The 17,202-nt window shown below is 41.1% G+C and overlaps 1 protein-coding gene across 1 annotated transcript in view; it reads left to right on the plus strand.

The window, feature by feature from the left end:
• The window catches only part of PDZD2 (PDZ domain containing 2), a 139,605-nt gene that overhangs the window by 103,736 nt on the left and 18,667 nt on the right, over positions 1–17,202 (plus strand). Inside the window, exons 8-17 of the mRNA XM_026865822.1 lie at positions 222–341; positions 2,849–2,963; positions 4,647–4,720; positions 4,884–5,109; positions 6,151–6,268; positions 8,447–8,579; positions 11,452–11,533; positions 12,503–12,606; positions 13,369–13,550; positions 15,776–15,933. Coding sequence (XP_026721623.1) covers positions 222–341; positions 2,849–2,963; positions 4,647–4,720; positions 4,884–5,109; positions 6,151–6,268; positions 8,447–8,579; positions 11,452–11,533; positions 12,503–12,606; positions 13,369–13,550; positions 15,776–15,933 — 1,312 coding nt within the window. The remainder of the gene's footprint in view (positions 1–221; positions 342–2,848; positions 2,964–4,646; positions 4,721–4,883; positions 5,110–6,150; positions 6,269–8,446; positions 8,580–11,451; positions 11,534–12,502; positions 12,607–13,368; positions 13,551–15,775; positions 15,934–17,202) is intronic.

Genomic DNA, 17,202 nt, shown 5'->3' on the forward strand with positions numbered 1-17,202 from the left:
CATTACAAAATGATCCTACTGTGTGAAATGCGGGAAAATTACTGTGGCAAGATTCACTTTAACTTTAATGAGCTAGGATTTCATCCCTTGAACATTTTTCTGAATATATCTGCAAGATACCCCTCCCTTCTTTCCCAACACACACAGTTTTCTTGGTATGACATCCCAGTGCCTGTGCCAAGCAATCAGAGCAACTTCTCTTGTTTTCTGATATTTGTTAGGACTACCATATCGTGAAGAAATCCACACGTTCATTCAGTGCTGCCCAAGTGGAATCTCCATGGAGACTGACCCAGCCGTCCATCATTTCCAACATTGTCCTGATGAAAGGGCAAGGCAAGGTGAGGATTTCTGCATGCGGCTGGTTTCTCACATGTAGTAAGAGCTGGCATTTAAGAGCTGTCTCACATACCCAGGGCTTCCAGCAGCTCTCAAAGTAGCCAGTAATAATAGTAATAACGGTAATGATAAATCCCATTTTCAAATGTAAATGCCAAAGTTACACCTGCAAAATACAGGGGAAGCAATGTTCGTGTCATGTACTTGATGTGGGATGGCTTTCATTCTGATTTGGTACCTCTGGTCATTACTGAGATATCAAATATTAATAACAGATCCCTAAATATGTATGCTTATGCAAAGTTGGTGCAGCTACAGAAGAGTACCTGTTTGCATGTGTATTTATGGACAAGCATATTTTATCTCTGTGGAATCTGTATACATTTAAAAAATCACTGCAAATTAAGCATTAAACCCAAAGATAGGTTACTGGTTGATTGCCTATCTGAGAGCACTGAATTCTCTGGGTCAAAGAGTCCTCCTTTCTCCCACCATTAATGTGTTTGCATATTCACTAGATACAACTGGCTGGATGCTGAGGGAAAATAGACAATCATTAACCTAGGTGTATATTGTTTTCCCTAATCCAGTCCACACTAGTATTGGAGCTGTCATTTAAATATGCTGAAAATATGCATACCTTTTCTGATTGTTTTCTCATCAGATATATATGTTTTGGACTAAAAAGACTTGTTTTGACTTTCAAGCTCAAATACAAAACAATTCCGTGTTATGCTTTAAGTTTAACAGAGTTAGAAATAGTGATTTCTCTGGGTAGATTGACTCACAGTTGCTATATAAATCTCCTTCTTTTGGGAGCTTAAGGTCTTTCATGACATTTCCAAACAAATATTTCTTCATTTTTCACGTACTTACTTTTTTTTGACCCTATTTTTCTTGTAAGAATTAGATTATTTCTCCCTGTAGGATAGGCTACCCTCTCCTGCCTTTCTGCAGTTAGCTCCAAGGCATTAGGAAGCAGTTGGGAACATGCAGACTAGTGATCATGAGCCTCCTCAAACAGCTGCCGTTTGGTGCCTTCCACCCAACTTTTGAGTGATCACCTCTGTTAGGGGTTGCACTGCGTACAATTTGTGCAGTAGCATTTGCTTTATTATCTCTACGTAGATCTGGGACTTGAAAAATATTTCCACAGAGTTGCCACGTTGGTGATTGTGGGCCAAGTGCTCACCCTTGGTTTTTCATCTGTAGGTAGATCTTCAAGGGGTGTTTTTCTGCTATGGCATGGCAGCACTTCTCTGGGAAGGGTGGCTAATCTGGGAACCGCTGTGCTTTGCAGCTGTATTTCTCCCAACCCATACCACGGAGCTGTGGGGAGAACTGCTGTGTCCATGCAGGGGAGTGCCAGGAGGCTCCTGCTTTCTGTAGGTTGCTTTGCAATTGATAATTGCACAGTAAACAGTTAGTTGAGTTGTTTTGTGTTGCACAGGGGAGCTAGGATGCTTTTGCTTTCTAGAGATCAGTAATGTCTTATCAAATTACTAGAAGCTTATAACTTCGAGTCTGCTATATATTCACAGAGTAAAACAAAAGAGTTGGTTGTTGTATCAGGTTGTAAACACAGTGTTGGTGCCTGCCCTGGCAGCATCCCTCAGCTGGAGAGCACTGCCTGAGGTGCTAATAATAACCATGGCTTCAGATCACTGAAGCACAACAGTTCTCTACTTCCTTTGTCCACCTGGTCAGTGACTTTTTTCTTTATTTTATAAAATACATGTACAGCAGTGACAAGAGAAGAAATATGGGGTGAACAGATCAAGGAAGTGATTTGGCTGGGAAATAACTCATCAGAAGGAGTAGAGGTTTGTTCTGCTGTGCTCACCCATTCCCTGATCAGCTTTACAAGATGGTCCCTCAGCCAGCCAGGGCAGCACAGGAGCAAGAGCTAACAGATAGAGCCATGGGGAATGTATTGATCTGGATTTATTAAAATATAGCGTGGTACATGTCTCCAGAATAATTTAAAATGTACATGTGCATGGCAGTCCCCCCTATGCCAGCCCCCTTCCACCTACATTCCTGACGTTACAGCACTGACCTTATGTCATGTTCTTAAGCTTTTCTTTTTCCTGAGGAAATGGAAGATCTGTCACAGCAGAGAAAATTACTGTTAATTCTGGATATAGATCTCAGAAGTGGGAATCTAGTGTCTGTCAATTTAAAAGCAATGTATTAAAGTTTTTAAAATGGGAATAAGTAAACATAGAGCCATTGACCAAGTGTTTTTTTAAAAAAAAAAGTAATCTCAAAATAACATTTTTGCTATTTCAGCTTAAGGTGCCTGCTGCTACTTTTTGGGTTGTTAAGTGTGTTGATATTGGTGTGAAAGTAAATGAGGAAATGCAAGCAGAGGGTAAGATGGCAGTGCAATTCATCAGAAGCTTTTAGGTTTTCATCTTTCATTTTTCTTTTATGTTATCAGCAGTCTCTCTCACGCAGGTGATAATAGAGTAAGGTGCCAGCTGTGTTTCTTCTCCCTTTTCTGTAGGGTCTTGGATTCAGCATTGTGGGAGGTCAGGATTCTGCTCGTGGACGCATGGGGATTTTTGTGAAGACTATATTCCCAAATGGAGCAGCGGCTGCTGATGGAAGGCTTAAAGAAGGTATGGTAGAGAAAATCCAACTGCATATAAAGAACCACAGTGGGATATTATTTCAGTCCCACAGAAAAATGCAAACACATCTTTATTTAGGCACCTGGTCATCAGCAAGAGGCTGTGGAGGGTGTAACACACCCTGTTTGTCCATCCTGGGGAAGATATTCTTAGCAGTTAACTTGATTATATTGCATATTGAGAAGGGGAAACTACAGCATGATGTTTTTTTTTTTCCCCTTCCTCTTCAGTGAACTACAATTCTTCAGTTGGAGAGGGTCATTGTTAGCAGTGAAACATATCTATTCAACTAAGATCTTATTTAAAGATGCTTGTCCAAGAGGGGTTATACAGAGGGCTTGGCAGAGGCTGTTTTGGGTCCTTGTGCTCTTCGAACCTCTTGGTATGATTTTGACATGAATCAACAAGAGTTATAACCAGAGAAGGAAAAAATGAAGGATGGGATTGGCAGTAAGATCACTAGGCTGGTTAAGGAAGCAGATATATTTTGATTTTATTACTGCTTTTCTGGTATTGATCTCTGAGCTGAACATACAGCCTGCTCTGTGTGTGTTTGCATCCTGGTCCGAGTGCTGTACCAGACAGACTCTTATGCACTGTTGAAAATACAAAGTGACCATGAGTTTAGAGTGTAGGTTTACTACTCTTCTGCAGGGGTTGTGTTACTTCCCTTCCACAGAAAGCTGCTCCTGCGTTACTTCTCTCAAGCTGCTCCTGTGCTACTTCTCTCCTTCTCGTATCATCATTCCGTTTTTACATCTAACCACACTTGTATTTGAGGCTGCTTTTGGTGCCAACTCTCACTCTTGCTGCCAGAGGGAAGCTCATGTCCCTGCAGCATAGGTTGTGCACTCTCCATGGGAAGCCAATAAGTAGCAGCTGTCCTATAAACCCAGCAAGCCTTTGCAAGCTATTCAGAGCTGGCATAGTCGTTTGTTATGTTTGTTTTTTTTTAACTGGGGCTAGGAAACGAGAGGAGGGGTAGACTTGTCTTACAACATCATCCCATCTAATTTTGCACAGATGCAAGTAAAATTGCAGAAAGTGAATCTGAATCATACTGACCCTCCTTTTAATAAAATGATGGTACATCAACACAGCTGGGTATAAGTAGTAGGACCCAGAGCCTGGAAGCAGGTAGAAATATGACAGGACCTGTTCATTGGGGTGAGAAAGGCATTTGCTGTTGTGGTGTATGGACTACACAGTTCTGCATTTGCAAGCATTTAGTAAGAGGACACATTTACTTTTTGCATGTGGATGCAAGGTTAGTTTTCTTTGAATAGACTTTGAAGTGATGTGATGTAGTGTTTCATTAGATTCTCATTTTTCCTGTTGATGATCAAAAAAGAAAGAGTTTTATAGTCCCTTTGGACTTCATATTGTGAGCATCTATTTTCAGACTTCATTAAAATCCATAGTGTTTTCAGCTTGTGTTAGTATGAAAATGCCTAGGATCTCTGCTGAACAGTCTTTACTCTGCTAATTCATCACTATTAACTTGTAAAGTCATTAGGACCAGTGAAGATAAACTGAGAACAGTAAAAGGCTTTTTACTGAGCAGTTAACTGGAATCCTCATAGTAGTGGGTCACCTTATATACAGGAAAGGTCTTTTACATCTCTGTAGTCTGTATATTGCTGACTTAATTTTTTTCTATCTAATTACCAGGGGATGAAATCCTAGAAGTTAATGGAGAGTCTCTACAAGGACTGACCCATCAAGAGGCCATTCAGAGGTTTAAGGTAACACAGATGTAACATGGAAGAGATTCATGCTCCTCTTTTTTCAGTGCAGTTCATACCCTTGGCTTACATTCTTTTGCTGCTACAAATTACTGTATGCAGGTTTACTGACAAATGTTGATGTATTGTGTCACCTTATTGGGGCTCTCTGATGTCTCTCCAGCAACTCAAGAAAGGTGTGGTGACCCTGACGGTGCGCACACGCCTGCGCAGCCCGAGCCTAACGCCCTGCGTGACTCCCACCTTGCTGAGCCGCTCCAGCTCGCCCAGCTCCAGCGCTAGTGGTGGCATGCAGGTCACTGGCCCCGATGAGGCAGATGGTTCATCCTCCAACCGCAAAGGACCTGGCCCGAAGGACAGAATCGTTATGGATGTGACGCTCAATAAAGGTGACGGTCCATTGAAAATGGGCTTGGAGAATGAATCTGTACTTTTTAGGGGAGTTTGGGGGAATAGGCTAGAGACTCTAATACCCAGGGCACCTATCCATGTCCATCTGATCTTGAACCACGGGATGGGGGTGAAAAGCATCCTCTGATGCAAAAACTGAAGAGTTCCCCCTTCCATGTTTTCCTATTCCAGAGTCAGCAGACTCTTATGGGTAGCAGTCAATGCCCATGCTGCTGAAAGGGGGAAGATGTGAGATAGTGGGCAAAATATGAATCAGCATCTCGGCAGTCCAAATGGCTCTGCCCTTTTTGTGAAGAGCAGCCCTGGGAAAGGCAAGGCCACACAGAGTGCTCAGAATTGCCCAGATGAGCTGTTTGCACTGCTGCTTGAGGTTTGCTCTCATTATCAGTAATTGCACAAGATAAACTTAGAGCATATGCTATATGTGGTGGGACAAATATGCCTATTTTAAAGGCTTAAAATATGCTGATTTTAAAGGTTGGTTAAAAAATTTGGAGAGAGAAGGTAAGATGTCCAGCAATTCCTATTTTAGGAATGCTGTTACCTCAAGGAAAGCAAAGGTGAAGAGGTAATCACTGAACCAGGGATAACCCTCACCTTTCTTCGTGCATCTTTGCTGAGGAATGCCATGCAGATACTTAACAAGAGAGAGCAGTGCGGTAGGCAGCATCTTCTGTGCTCAAGTTTTCTGCAATAATTTTAAGTGACATCTTTATTGGATTGCTGCCCCCACTTCTTTGTGCCTTGGACCAGATCAGACCTTGTGCGACATTTCCAGGCGGTTCCCACGGCACACAGAAAATTTGCAGGGAGTGATGGATCTCAGAAAACAGTCAGGATCAGATATTTTCAATCCTGATTTCCACTGTTGGTCTTGGCTTCCTGACTGACTGCACCTAAGGCCAGCCCTGAAACAATACATGAGTCTTGTTCTCAGATGGGATGTGGGAACACAAACACTTGTGTGTCCTGTGTGATTACAATCTGCTACTTTTCTTTGTACTTTTTGTTTGTCACAGAGCCAGGGGTTGGGCTCGGCATTGGTGCCTGTTGTCTCACGCTGGAAAACAGTTCTCCGGGGATATACATTCACAGCCTGGCCCCAGGATCAGTGGCTAAAATGGATGGCAGATTAAGGTTAGTTAAAACAGAAACATTCAAGAGTGGTTTTACAATAAAATCGATTGCAACTTTGTTTTCACCAATTGGTTGATGTAGCAGGGAGGCGATTTATACTTAAGACTTCACCAAAATGAAAACATTTCAATAAAGACATTCCAAAATGGTATTATATGCCCAGGAAACATTATTCTGTGTGCTGGAAGCAGCACGATCATTAAGGTTTGGGTTGTTTGGGTTTTTTTGTCTTTAATTCTCTATATGGAAAGCTGAGTCTAATAGCACCCTTTGAGAAAGAGAATCAGCAAGAAGTGCAGTCTCATGTCTTTTTATCAGAGCTGCAGCCAGAGACCCCAGATTGGGAGGAAATCTGCAGGGCTCTGCTAAAAGCTCAGTCACCTGAAACTCTTAAAAAGAGCTGGGGGAGATGTTCTTGCAGCTGGCTGTGCCTGTGGCTGCAGCAGCACTTTTCTGCCCTTAACTGTCTGTCTGTCAGTATTGCTGCAGGCTGTCCTGCCCATCTCATTTACTCTGTCATGGAATTTGAGTGTCTTTAAGGAACCATAAGAGAGATAAGCAGTCATTCTTAGGGTTCCCTTGTGCTTTACGTTGGATTAAGTGACAGAAAGTTATTTGCTGTTCCTTTCCTGGAGGCTTCATTTTTAAAAATCATTGGGGGAAATACTCCACCTTTCTGCGTTCCTGCATAAAATGCTGGCGGGCACTGGAAGCATCACTGGGGAGGGGAGGCTGCACTGAAGACTCTCTGGGAGTGCATGGTCTGCGTTGAACATGTGGCATGAGCACTGGTGCAGAGAGGCTGAGCACATACCTTGCTTTCACATGGGTGGAGAGTGCCTTCTGTTTCCTTGCTCACTAGGAAAATTGTGATAGAGCAACTTGATTTTTTGCAATAAGGGAAGAAGATAATTTGATGGTGAAGTCCCTGCCAAAACCCTTGGAAATTCCTACCAAACAGAAATGTCTATAGGAGACAGTATTTAATGCTAACTTGCTTTCTTGTAAGCCTCTTTGGAAAAGATTGCTGTGCTGGTTGCGTCTGTGTGTAACAGCTGTATCATTTATTAGGTTTAAGTGATTGATTATATCCAGGCATGCTTCCCAGATTTCTAACTTGCTTCTTTGAGACATTGCTTCTGTTGTCCCATCAGTGGTTTATGGCTCCATAAGCCAAAACTTACAGGATGGTTTTGATTTTTGGAAAACTTCATTAATCAAATACTGGCTTTGCAATACCAGGAGAGTTTTGAATCCGGCTCCTCCATATCTGAGCTCTCCCTCTCAATCATGCGCCTGTGTAAGTGACTCCACTTGTGTAGTTTCTAATAACTGTGTAAATCTAAAAGCTGGGCAGAGCAGCAGCATGATTATACAGCCGTTAGTCAATGCTTTGCTTTCCTGAGCCTATACCAGAAGTACAGGTTACTGAAGGCTGCCACGTGCAATTGCCAATTTGCCTTTGGTGTGTGGATTCACAGTGCAAATTCATTTCCATTGTCATAAGTAGCCCAACATAAATCAGCAGTAGTAGATTATTTGAGAGTGTCTATTTAAAGCAAATGCTTTAGTAATTATGGAGAATGCTTTAATGATATCCCTAGTTGATGATCTTTTCTTTTGAATAGTTCCAGATGTCTGAGCACCATGACCAAGAGCTAAGAAATTGGGAAAACAAAACTAAACAGTCTGTGCTTTCCTTTCAGAAGAGGGTTGTTTTGGCTTGGCTTTTTTGGTTTTGTTTTGTTTTTAATGGGTTCTGTATGTTAATTCGAAGCAAATAGAGGCTTATTGCGCTTAATTTTTTTCCTGGAGTCATTTCATAAACTCATATCTAAATCATTAATTTCTTATCAGTGTTTGTGTTAAGTATCTGAATGCAGAGATGGAATTGAAGTCTGCTTTCACCCTGGTCCAAATGCAGCCAATTTTCTCTCTTGATTTAATAGGGTTTGTAGCACTGACAGTAAGTGCAGAAGGGATCTCTGGACCTCCCTCCTGAAGTCAGCAGGACTTAAAAGTATTCACGTCACTGGGAGCAAGAGCAAGACTGGCTTCTTTTCAAGCCAGACCTTTTCCAGACACTTGTATCTTTGAAAAAAGCTTGGCCGTCAGTTGAAAGCACAAATGTTTTTGTAAAAGGTGGTTGTGATTAGCTGGCTTTATGTCTCTCTGCAGTCGAGGTGACCAGATCTTGGAGGCAGATTCGGTGAGTCTGCGTCATGCGGCATTAAGTGAAGCCTACGCCATCCTGAGTGAATGTGGTCCAGGTCCAGTCAGCCTAATCATTAGTCGGCATCCTAATCCAAAGGTGAGGAGAAAATGTGTTAGTGCATCTGCATTGTTTTCATCTGGCACTGTAATTTGAGTCTTGTTGTCAGGAAAGCAGCAAATGAAGAATATTGAATTTTTCTCTCCATGGCATGTGGTTGTGCAAGGAGTCAGGATTTTAGTGGTGCCTTCCAGTTTTGTAAGTTGTAGCAATGCTGGACTGTCCCTGCTGCTTTTCACTTAGTCACCCACTGGTCAAATGCATTTTTCCTGGAACTACTAGAGTGAAGTGTTCCCATTTTTCTCGGTACTTGAACCAAGCGGCAACACAACTATGGCACAAGTCCTCTTCCTCCTAAAAGTTATTTCGCAGTTTGTCTTTGTGTAGAATGTGATTTAGGGCCAGGAATATAAATATCAACAGAATGAACTGATCAACTCTAATAAAGGAGTAGGAATCCTGTTTTTTTTAATAAGTAAAATCTGTCCAAAGATCAAAGTTTTCCTTCAGGAACTAAAATGTGAGAATCTGGAATGTACTGCTACTGTGAAATCTGTGCAAGGGCAATTTGGAAATAAGGCTGTGTTTATAAAGTGAGTATTTTCAAGCAATTTTTAAAAATTGATGATAGAAGATAAAAGCCTTTTAGCCAAGCTATAGGGAATAACAACTTCTTTTATTTCAATATTTCAAAGAATTTCATGAGCGTTCAAAACCTTCCTGTTTAAACAGGAATGAAGCTGTAAAAATATTTGCCTTAGTGGGTCCAAAGAGCTCTGATTTTGAACTTGTAACTACAAGTGGAGACCTTAATAAATCCATATCTAGGAGAACTCAGGTTTCTCATTTTATAATTAATTGCGTATTTTCTGCTAAATCAAATATTCAAACAATAGACAAATTGGGGTCTGCTGCCCAGAGTTTATTATCATGGCTGCAAGGCCTTGTGCTTCTTATAAGAAAGAGGTTGTGATTCTGTTAGTTAAAGGTAAGCATGGAAGGGAGTAGCAATTGGGCTTATAGCCTAAGATAACAGTATTTCTAGGGAGTCTGTATGCTGGGCTGAGCCCACGCAATGGTTCAATTTGATTGTGTTATTAAGGCTTATAGACTTTTTGGAGAGTCTTTAAGTAGCATGAAATAAAAGCTACATGGAGTGGAGCCTGCCCTCTTTCCTCCATCCTTCATCTTGCTGTGGTGGTGTCTTGAAAGCTGATGAGTGACCTAACCAGGTATCGCTGAGAAGATGAACTGAGTTAAGCTAATTGCTTGCTATTACTCGGTAACAGAGGGAAACTATCAAGTGGCTTCTATTACAGTTTTCCATAAGTGATATTTAAAATGACAACAAATCCTTTGCCAAGAAATGCTAAGAAAAACTGAAAGTTGAGCTGGAGAGACCCTAAAGCATTTTCTCCTCCAGGCAGTACTGAGTCTACAATCCCTCATAGCTGGATCCATGAAGGAGTGCCCATATGGGGCCCCATATTTATTGTTATGTCACTGTCACCCTTTTTCTGACAGGACTGGGAGATCTACAGAAGGGGGGAGGGGTATTTTATTTTATTTTATTTTATTTGCTCTTAATAACACATCAGTCTGCAGACTGTAGTTAGGAATTAGCTTGTCTCTCTCCAGTTTGGTCTGCTGGAGGAGTAGAGGATGCTAAAAATCAGAATTGGCAGAGCTTGCAGAAGTGTGGATTTTTGGTTAGCTTTAAACAAATACTGCAGTCTGCACAGCACCTAGATTTACTCTTGGGACATCTTGTACCCAAAGGTTAGTGTAAATGTCTTGGAGCATTTTCTCAGGGCTTGGTCCATGTCCTTAGGAATTCCATGTGCCCCAGGAGCCTGGAGGCTTTTGGTTTGCTGTTAGGTCATGCCACAGACTGAAAACAGAGATGTATTTCTACAAAGGCTTATGTTGTTTTGGACACTTTTATACTTAATCCTTGTTTTATGACACGAAAGGTCCACAGTACATTTTGTTGCTGAATATGTTCACTTTGGTGTTTTCATGTACTTCCAAGAGAAATACCACAAAATTTTCTTTCTTCTTGTTATTCTGAGTGAATGTGGCATTTAAACTATGTTTAAACTGCTGAGTTTGCTTAGGAATCTTTCAAATCTTCATGGTTCAGAAAGATTCAAGTTTCTAGTCTCTATTTATGCTGAATTTTAATTCATGTAAAACAATGTGCATAGAAATTATTTTTGACAGAATTAACTTGCTTTCTGTTTTTAAATATATATTTCTGCAGACTAGTTGTTCCTGTTATAAAACTATATGGAGTTTTCCAGTAATCAGAATTAAGTGCAAGGCAGTAATTCAGGACAAAATTAGCAAATATGGTAAACCAGTATTTATTCTTAAACCAGAGAAACATTAATTACCAATTACAGATTTAGGTTTTCTCTTTAAAAGCAAGGAGAAATGAAAATTAAAAAGACAGTTAATATCTCAGGAAGTCTGGTATTCTTCCGGTAGGTTAAGCGTAGAATATCTTCTGTTGCTGATGTGTGCTTGTACAAAGCAGTCTTTGTCTATTTTAAAGTAATATTTTCTCAATAAATCAATGTAGAGCATTTAATTGAGTTTAAATTGTGCTGTAATGGCTTCATTTGATTTTTTTTTAAGTCTAGTGCTGTTTTATTTGTTTGCATAATGTGGCACTTGGACATGGTCTTCATGAAGTCGGCAGGCTTCTGCCTCCCAGTTTCTGCAGGAGAGTGTTCTGGAGGGAGTCTGAGTAAGGGGACCGGGACGTAGGAGCTCTCAACTAGGTCTTCTTTACTGCATCTTTAAAAATAGTAGCATATCTGAAATGAATTATGTATTTGTACTGATAAGTGGACAGACTTTCATCTTCATTTCATCTACCCAGTTTGATTTTTGTCTTCCACTTCAGGTTTCTGAGCAGGAGATGGATGAAGCAATTGCACGTACTACCCACCGAGAGAGCAAGGATGCCAGCTCGTCTCACATCACAGGTAGCAGCATGTTCTTTCCTAATAAGTGTCCTATTCAAGATGCAGGAATGTTTAATGACATGCTCTTGGGTTCCCCAACATCAATATTTTGAGTGCCCTCAAAACAGCAGAACAGTAGGGAGTGTAATCACTCTGTCCACTGCAGAAATTTTATCAAAAACATCCAGTTCAGATGGATCACCTCCATAGCTCGTGTTACTTACTTTGTTTTGCTGGGCTGCCATGATTTGAAAGTAGGGTTGCCAAGAGGTGGTTGCTATATCCTGTCTTCAAGATGAATGGGAAGCACAGTGTCCCAGTAGGGAAAGGGCAGGAGGAACTGACCTCATCTGTGTACACTTATCCATGTAGATGGGGAAGTGGGGGGGAAGATAAAGTATTGTAGTATCCATTTGAAAAAGTCTAGATATTGCATACTGGATCATATGTTTAGACTCCATTTTAATCTTTGGGATCATGTCAAAATGTGTGCTCTGGCATTTGTCTGATGTTTTTGAACTCCAGATTTAGCAATTCCTAAAATGTTGCAGATGAAGGCAAACTCTTGGCAGTGGCAGAGTGACTAGTAAGGTGATTTTCAGACAGAAGTGTCAAACTTGTAATTATCATCTTTATATCTGTGTCAGCTAAGACCCTTTTTGAAATAGACCTTGCCAGTGGCTGCTACTTTATCTTTCAGTGATGCACCTAGTCAGCAGCATGCTCCAGTGGGTGACGAAGACCATCTCCTGCTCATCTCTTTTTCATAGCTCTGTCCTGGGCTTGGCTGGCATAATGTATCTCTAATAATGTTTTGCCTGATCAGAGGGAAAGTTTGTGAAATGTTAATTAAATCTCACTTTAGGAAAGCAGTTCAGATAATAAATGGGATTAAATGCAGCCTCCAGCTCAAAAGGTGAATGAGGAGCTTCTTTGGATATATGGACCACAACTTGAATTTTTGACATCTAACTAAGCTGTATTTAACAGGAGCTGTACAAAAAAGTCCATCTCCTAGTGTGAAGGCCAAACAAGGAGAAACCTCATCTTCCCTCAGCTGGACTATGAAACGCTTCTTGGAGCCAGCAAGCCGGGTAAAATGATTAGATACAGTAAAAACAGCATCTGCTTCAAATTCAGCTTTTACTGAATTCTTACGTGATCAAGGAGTTCAAAACCAAACCCCTATGCTCCTTCCCTGTCATATTGGCTCCATAAAAGAGTTTGTTTGTTACATCACACATTTAAGTCATGACAGCAGCAAGCTCCTGTTCATCTGTGTGGCTGTAGCCTTTGGGAGTGATGTGCAGAGCATGGTGGAGGAATCTGTGGGCTCCTACCTCCTGCCCCTTCGAAGGCATCCCTGCTCTGTGGGAGGCAGGGACAGCTTTGGAGAGTCCTGAGCCTGTGGGCAGAAGGCTGAGTGCTTGGTCTCCCTGTATAGTCATGGCAGTGGAGAAGTCTCTAGATTTCCTGGGAAAGCCAAAGAAGCCATACCAGCTCTGTCCAGAGGTATAAACCCTTCCCTTCTCTCAGCGCAGAAGGTGTATAAATGGAATTACACAAAGTAGATTGTTTCATCCCTTGTTTCTGCCTTGAACCACATCTGCAAAGGAGTGGGATTTGGAATCTTTTTTTTATTTATTATACTGTCCAAAAATGTATTGATGTGCAGCATTTCAACCATCCAAGTTTGACACTTTGGCTCTCAATATACAGACAAGTCCCCTATTTTAAAAATGGGCTTTAAACTTCCTTTATTGACATGGCAATGTGAGTGGAGTTTGTGGTGCTTGCATGCAGGCAGGAGCTTTAAGCATCGATGACAGCTGGTCACCAGGCTCACTTCTTTTCAGCAGGGATCTGTGAGCTCCGAGGCAGAGCTTTCCCAGTACTTCTCGCATGACAGTGCAAGCCAGCTCCCGTTTTCTGATGCTGTAACTGGCTCCTGCGACGAAGAACTGCTCCGTCAGAAGAACAGAAACAGTTTGTTGGATGATGGCTCTCTTCTTTCTGGCAACCTGAGTAAGCAACAGAAGTGTGTCTGGTCATTTGGCTAATGGGGGGAGAGTCACTGAGCACTGGTTAACTTTTCAAGAGTGCTGCGGTGATTCCTGTGCTGGTAAGAAATGCTGGGCAGTGTAGTGCAAGCCCGTGCTGGTCTTATGAAATTCTGGAGAATGGAAGGGTCTTACAACAGTGCACATAAATGCCTGTTTCCATGGTATTTTGTGAAAATTGCTGCTCTGATTATGTGAAAATGACTTTATTTGATTGATTTGGATGAAAGTAGATTGACAGCACTGCAAGATTTTTTTTCAAATGACTGATGATCATCTGATTGATTACATTGAAATGAAAGTGTTCATAGCTATCTCAAATACATAATTTCAAAATGTCACATATAGCAGTGTAAAAACAATCAAATGTTCAATTTGATATCAGATATTTTGCATATGTGTCTTTCTCCCTGTGGTAATTGACTGAAAGAGTCTTACATTTCCTTACTGACATGCACCTGATCTCAAATTCAAAGGATATTAAATTTGTTCTCCCTTTCCTATTCTTCTTAAGTAATGTCTTTGTCTACAGCTTATTTTTCTCCAGAAATTCATTATTTAATGCTTAAAAGCATTTTTAAATGTTAAAATACCCACAAAACAAAAACAGTAACAAAAAAACTTTCTACAAAATAAGATGCAGTTCTTTCTGAGAATGATGTGGAAAGGGTTCTTGGGTTTATTGGTCTTTAATTTGAAACTGATTGTCGTGTGCTTGTGTCTTTGTTCAGCAAAGTACTTTTCACTCTCTGTAAGTTGATGCAGGCTGTCCAGAACATAATTTAAGCAAAATGTGAAAGAAATTCTGTCGTTTAAAGTAAAATACAAATGTGAATTTGCATCCCTTTCTTCTTTGGGTCATAGTCATAATTTAGAAATCAACTGAAAATAGAACCAGATGTGCCATTAACTGATTCTGAGAATTACCTATAAATTGTAGAGCTATCTGCTGTGTCCCCCCTTGCTATTTATGGTAGTTAGAGGACATGAAAAACCTGCGTTTTGCTTTGTGAGGAGAGGTTTAGCTTCCCTTGCAAACAGAGCCACATGTACTCTGCTGCAGTCAGATGCATGGTATTAAAAATCATCTATAAATGCAGTTAAAGTATAACTTCTTTTTCTAGCTGCAAGGGGGTGGGGGGGTGGGTGTGGTTGTTGTTATTATTATTAAGCAAGTGATCTGTTGAGAGTAAGTACAAGGGAGATAGATGTTTGTCTCTCTGTTGGGCAAAACATCTCATTCCATATTTTTCTGAAACTGCTCTTAAATGAACTGTTTCTGTCCCAGAAGTGCAGACTGACTGATTCAAAATTAAGAAAGTCAAGAGGCAGATCTACTGAGATGGACTTGACCCAGTCACAGTTTTGAAGGAATATTATTCTTTTGTTTCCTTTCTTTTTATCAAGGGCAAAGAAAAATTAAGTAAATACTGGTGGTAAAAACGTTTATTACATTCTATTACTCTATATGCACGTATTCCTGTATTACACAAATCAGCTACCAGGACACCTTAGACACTGGCCAGGTTTGCCAAGTGCCATGGTAGCACCAGTAACATGTGCACATACTAGTGTGGATACTTGCTTCGTGCCAGATGTGGAATTGCTGACCTAGACACAAAAGTGCAGAAAGAGGAGGAAGGATACTCTGTTGTACAAATCTAGATGTATTGTAGTAGTTTGAATTGGGCTCTGAGAACTGGGGATTTGGGTTCTGTACCTGCATTTTTCTCTGACTTACTGTGCAGTGTTTCGAAACATACTTAAGCTTTTACCTTAAGAGCTCAGGCCCTGCCCCGTTTAATTAATTAGCAGAGTCTCAATGGCCCAGGGGGAAGTTATGACCGGGAGTATAATTCATACATGAAATGCAAAAATGATAGGCAGTGTTCCAGTCCTGAAGAAGGTAGGGCTGATCTATCCCAGTTCATTTAAATGAAGAGGGCTATGTCCTCCATCCCAATACTGATCTATCAGAGAAACCAGCAGCTCTTTTGATCTTCCTGTTTGAGATTGGTCATTAGTTCCTCTCCTGGCAAAAGCAGTTTGCTTTTTATTTACATGTTGGCAAACTGACAGCAGTGGTACCTGTGCTCTGCAGTGATGTGAAATAACGAATTGCTCATAAGCCATTAAACACTTCCCTGCAATTTTTACCCCTGTAGGAGGGCTTCTGATGTGTATTTGTAATTTCCTTAAATCTGTCATTGCCTCAGGGATCAATGGGCAAGATGGCTGTAGGAGATGAGATTACCACCATCAACAGTATCCCAGTCAGTAAGATGACGTACGAGGAAATCTGCTTACTTATGCAGTGTCTTCCCACATCCGTAACCCTGGAGATCCAGAAAGCAGCACCAGGTGAGAGATAGCTTTGCTTTTGTACCATTTATTCTGAGTACCAGTGAAGAAAATTCCCTTGGATCAGCTGGGTCTGATCTTCTGCTGCCCTGGCTTCCCACATCAATTCAGAGAAAAAACAGGGGGTACATTGTTCCTGCATTGGTGAGGCAGGCAAAGCATTTCATCACCAAACCAGTTTTTGGGGTCTGCCCTAGCACCACAATGAGAGGAGCAAACCTCCTGTGTGAAGTTTATAGTATGTCCCATACTTACAGTATGTCTCTCCTGCCAGGATTTGCAGAGGTCTGAGTGCAGACCTGGAGCTAACTTGGCAGTTACCCTGTCCAGACAACCTGGCTTACTGCCATGCCTGTTCAATAAATATATTGACCTTTTATAATGACATCTGTCTCTCTTAAATCTGAAGTTTAAGTAATGTTTTATCAATGTAGAAAAAGGTAATAAAAGCCTCCTTTCTTTCTTTCCCTTTCATGTGTCAGAATTCTCTAATGTGCAGAAACATGAAATAGAAAACCCAAGAAAACTAGAATCTTATCAAAATGTTTATTTGCATGTTTCTTGTAAGAAGCTTTCTGGTTTGAATTGAAATATTTGATACTTCCTTAGTTTCTGCTCAGGGCTGATTTATGCTGCTACAGCAATATATGCATCCCCACAGACTGTACAAATTACGTGGTGTGGAAATGAGTGAAAAAGAAAAGCATACTTCTCAAATTCAGGAAGAACATAATATTTTGCTTCATTTTAGCTTATGATCTTCTTCTTGTACCTATTAATACCTGGGAATCTAAAGTGCTTCCAGATGCTTCAGTTCCAGTTGTTCTTTAAGACATTCCTGGCTTGACAGAGTCCTGTACTTGTTTCCTTGGATTGCTGTGGCTTTTGCAAACTAATAGCGTTGGGGTAGGGGTACATTGGCACTTGTATCGAGTAACTCTCTGCTTCACCCTTCCCCTCACCCTGCCCCACTGGAAAAGAGGGTCTCTTCAGTGTTTGATCCAGCACACTGAAGCAGGGCAGTGCTTCAAATCGTAACCTGACTGCTTCAAATTGCTCTTCTGAGGTGTCTTCTCCTTTGTGGACTCCAGGATGAATCTGCACTTCTTAACATGGGTGTAGATAATCCCACAGGTTCATGCAAGGATTGGAGAGATGTGCTGGTGCGTTTGAATGGGCAGGAGAGGGTACTGACTCTGAATACACCCTTCCTTCTCCAGGCACTTTCTGGGTCTCATCTGGTAGTACTGGCCCCAGGGAGGCAGCTTG

Source organism: Athene cunicularia, assembly GCF_003259725.1.
Source record: "Athene cunicularia isolate RWA chromosome Z unlocalized genomic scaffold, athCun1 chrZ_part1, whole genome shotgun sequence".
Lineage (NCBI taxonomy): Eukaryota > Metazoa > Chordata > Aves > Strigiformes > Strigidae > Athene > Athene cunicularia.